The sequence below is a fragment of the Octopus bimaculoides genome, chromosome 11 (genome assembly GCF_001194135.2).
Source record: "Octopus bimaculoides isolate UCB-OBI-ISO-001 chromosome 11, ASM119413v2, whole genome shotgun sequence".
NCBI lineage: Eukaryota > Metazoa > Mollusca > Cephalopoda > Octopoda > Octopodidae > Octopus > Octopus bimaculoides.
Window position 1 is genome coordinate 21,313,944 of NC_068991.1, and position 4,025 is coordinate 21,317,968.

A 4,025-nucleotide genomic window follows, 5' to 3' on the forward strand; every position below is an offset into this window, starting at 1 on the left:
CAAATCGTTATTAAACTTTGTAATGTTATTTGTGATGATAACAGTTTATATCTTTGTCTAAGTAGATGATTGTGTGTGCATACATAAACTGTGTGTGTATACATTAATTGTGTATGCATACATTAACTGTGCGTGTATACATTAATTGTGCATTTGCACATGATGTCTCCCCTATTTCCTGCTGTTTTGCATACGCTTCATATTCCATTATTCATTCTCTCCACAATACCGTAACCGGCCATCATAAGAATAATTGTTTCAAATTTTCGTACAAAGATAGCAATTTCGGGAAAGAGGATCAGTCGATTACAACGACCCCAGTGCTCAACTCGTACTTACATTATCCACCCCGAAAGTAGGAAAGGCAAAGACGATCTCGGTGGAATTTGAACTCAGAACGTAAAATTGGACGACATTTCCAATAAGCATTTTGGCCGGAGCAATAACAATTCTGCCAGCTCACCTCCTTCAACTGGTCACCAGAATTATGTCCTAAAGAAGAACATACTGAGAACTCTAAGAAAAATCATACATACATACAGTATGATGATGATGGCCGTTCACTCGTGACCGAGGAAGACCATTGCCGACCTTCAGGAGAGGTCAGCAATGCCTGTGCAGAGTTTTAGGTCCAATAAGGCTACACAACACCTCATAGACCCTCTCCACTTTATTGACATCATCCAGAGACAAGCCGGAGCAAGATGTCTGGTGCCAATATGAACTCACAATATGGAAGAAGACATAGCCACTCATAATAACATACATACATACGTACATACATACATACATACATACATACATACATACATACATACATACATACATCTTAAGCAGCTCTCCGAAAATGTCATCACGGTATAATCTACTCATGAGACATGATTTTGCTTGGACACTGTATAATGAGATGAGTCGGAAGGATAAACTTGAGGCCCAAAGAAATAAGAACTCATAATATGGAAGAAGACATAGCCACTCATAATAAGGCATACTGTTGGAATATCTCAGTGAAGACCTCAATAAAATGTGAAAATAATAGACCTGACATAGTAATTTGGGATAGAGAAGAGAAACTGCATGCAGTTGTGGAAATCAGCATCCCAGTAGTTGTTAACATAAAGCTAAAGATCAGCGAAAAATAAAATAGCTATGCTTATCTATTGAGGAATCTGCAGTCACTCTATCCAGATTACAAGTTCAGTTTTATAACTGTAATTGCTGGGGCAATGGAATATATAACAGATTGCCTAAATACTAATCTTGAGAAATTAGGTTTCTCAAAACCAGAAAGGAGAGAGTTGATTCAAAGACTACAGATCCAATCCTTCACTGGAACTGTAAAAATCTGTAAAACTTTTTCAGAACTTTATCATTTAAGTATATATGAGCATGTCTAGACATGCAACTGTATGCATGGGATATATACATAAAACAAAAATTACAGATCTGCACATATATGCATACATACATGCATACATACATACATACGTACATACATACATACATACATACATACATACTTACATATATTCACATACATACATACAAAAATACCCTGTTGATGTTGAAATTCCAATGACGGTTAAAAACCGGCTCTATTTCTATTTGCAAAAATCTTGAAATAAAACTTAATGACAAACATTCTTACAAACATAGACAAGACAGGTTTCCTTCAGTTTCCATCTGCCAAGTCTACTCACTAAGATTATTCAGCCTGGAGCTATAGCAGTATTCTCTTGCCCAAAGTGCCATTCACTGGGACTGAATCCAGAATTATGCTATTGGGAAACAAACTTCTTCCTACACATCTACATCTGCACCTATAGATATTAGAAAAAAAATTAAATATCTACCCCAACTATCATCTTCCATGTAGAATTATTCTGTCTGGAAACCTAAGTCTGTTCGTCATTTAGAAAGATTCCATACATGAAACGTGACTTTAAGGGTGTTGCGAAAGGCCTGGTTGAAGACTCAGAAAAACTGAAGGATCCCTACAATAAGTGTATGAATCTGAGAGAGGAATATGTTGGATAAAATCATAATTAACTGATCTTCCTGCATTTTCTGTTACCCAAAGCCAGGCACTTTCAGCATTCCCTCGTACAAACCGATTCTACATAAATGAATATTAGTTTTATATTGCAGCCACCATTCCTGAATACAGATGTAAGAATCTGACAGAGTTTCAACTCAGCCAATACAATATATCGATCAGGGAAGAAGTGAATCTGTCATATGATAAATGCTCTATAGATATCATCAATACTGATGGAGGGATTACAAGAGAGAATCGAACCCTGGACTGCCTTAATGGCTATTATTATACTGCACCTGTTGATAAGTCTATTGTGTCACAGGTAGGTTGCTTATAAATAAAAATAAATATTTGAATTCATTTTTTTTAATATTTACTCAATTAACCATTTCTACGATAAGTACAACGCCAGAAATTTCAGGGAAAAGGATAGTTCAATTACATCGGTCCCCAGTGCTCAACTGGTAATTATTTTATCAACCCCCGGAAGGATGAAAGGAAAGATCGATCAAGAAGAATTTGAACTCAGAACGTAAAGACGGACAAAATGTCATTAAGCATTTTGTCCGCCGTGCTAACAATTTTGCTACCTCGCAGCATTATAATTGCGCAATTAACACAAGAAAAATTAATTGTCTTATTAGGGTCGGTGATGAATGGCAAAGCAATAGATACTTTGCAGTAATTAATCATATGTTTTTGCTTTCTAAGTTCACACTTTACCGAGGCTGGTTTTCATTCAATTTGCATGCGTCGAGGGAATAGATACCACATCTGTCATATAATACGGACAGTTTGTAATCCTTTTAAGCAACAAACCATTACAGTAATTCCTTGATATACGAGTTAATTTGTTCCTGCAAACTGCTCGTAAAGCAAAAATTCGTAAAGCAGAGTTTCAAAACTGTACGAATTTCCGACTTATCCATCTCTAAGCAAAAATAGCCAAAAATGATTTATAAATACTTTATAAAGCGCAAAATGAGTTAGAATAAAGAAATAGATGTATCAGCATTCTAACAAAAAATAAAGATTGTCAAAATATAATAATGGCGCAAAATGAGCAGCTGTCAAAGTTTACTATATACCTTACTACAAATTTCATACTTGACGACCTAATGGCAATGTTATAAATTGTAATTCGTTGCCAGCAAAATATTTTACCTACAAAATTTATAATACTCGCAAATAAACGACAATAAAACAACAGTAGAATGTAAAGAATATTTTATGTAAAGTAAAAAGAATTCAAGATCTTTTATCATAAGAAATATTATTATAATCGTTTTCTGAATTACTTTCACTCGCACTAGACTCGTGCACATCATCACATGTAGACGCAATCGCCATTTCACAAGCACTCGTAGACGGACTTGTAGATTTCTTTTTAAAAACAAGTCTGGAGTTGTTTGCATAGAGGAAGCCTTTTTTTCATTCTCTATAAATTTTTCGGTAACAAGCAGAAGCATTTGTTATGATAGTAGAAACTTCTGCACTTCGTTCAAAATTCGGATCTTGTGCATGAAAAATATTACTGTATTTTTAATATGATATAGAAATAGAAGGACATTTGTGACATTTCAAACTTCATTGCTGTAGCAGCTTGCTATCCCCCAAGAGAAAGATTATTTCTTACATTATCTCTGAGTAACAGGCGTTAGCATAAATGGTGAATCATCGACGGGGTTTCTCTTCGGTCGCGCGACCAACTAGAAATAGAGCAAAACCTCATCATATCGTCTTGAGAACAGGAAGGACACATTGGATAGTAGATATAATCTTAAAAAGACAGGATAGCCTTCTGCTGCTGATACGACTTTCATCGTCACAAATTTTCACAGAGCTGATCTTAAGATAAAGCATGAACTACTACTACTACTACTACTACGACGACGACGACGACGACGACGACGACGACGACGACGATTACTACTACTACTACTACTACTACTACTACTACTACTACTACTACTACTACTACTACTAC

At 35.5% G+C, this 4,025-nt stretch overlaps 1 protein-coding gene across 1 annotated transcript in view; it reads left to right on the forward strand.

The window, feature by feature from the left end:
• Positions 1 to 4,025, forward strand: part of LOC106869315 (solute carrier family 22 member 6-A) — a 29,889-nt gene that overhangs the window by 2,622 nt on the left and 23,242 nt on the right. Inside the window, exon 2 of the mRNA XM_014915008.2 lies at positions 2,149 to 2,360. Within this exon, the coding sequence (XP_014770494.1) occupies positions 2,149 to 2,360 (212 nt within the window). The remainder of the gene's footprint in view (positions 1 to 2,148; positions 2,361 to 4,025) is intronic.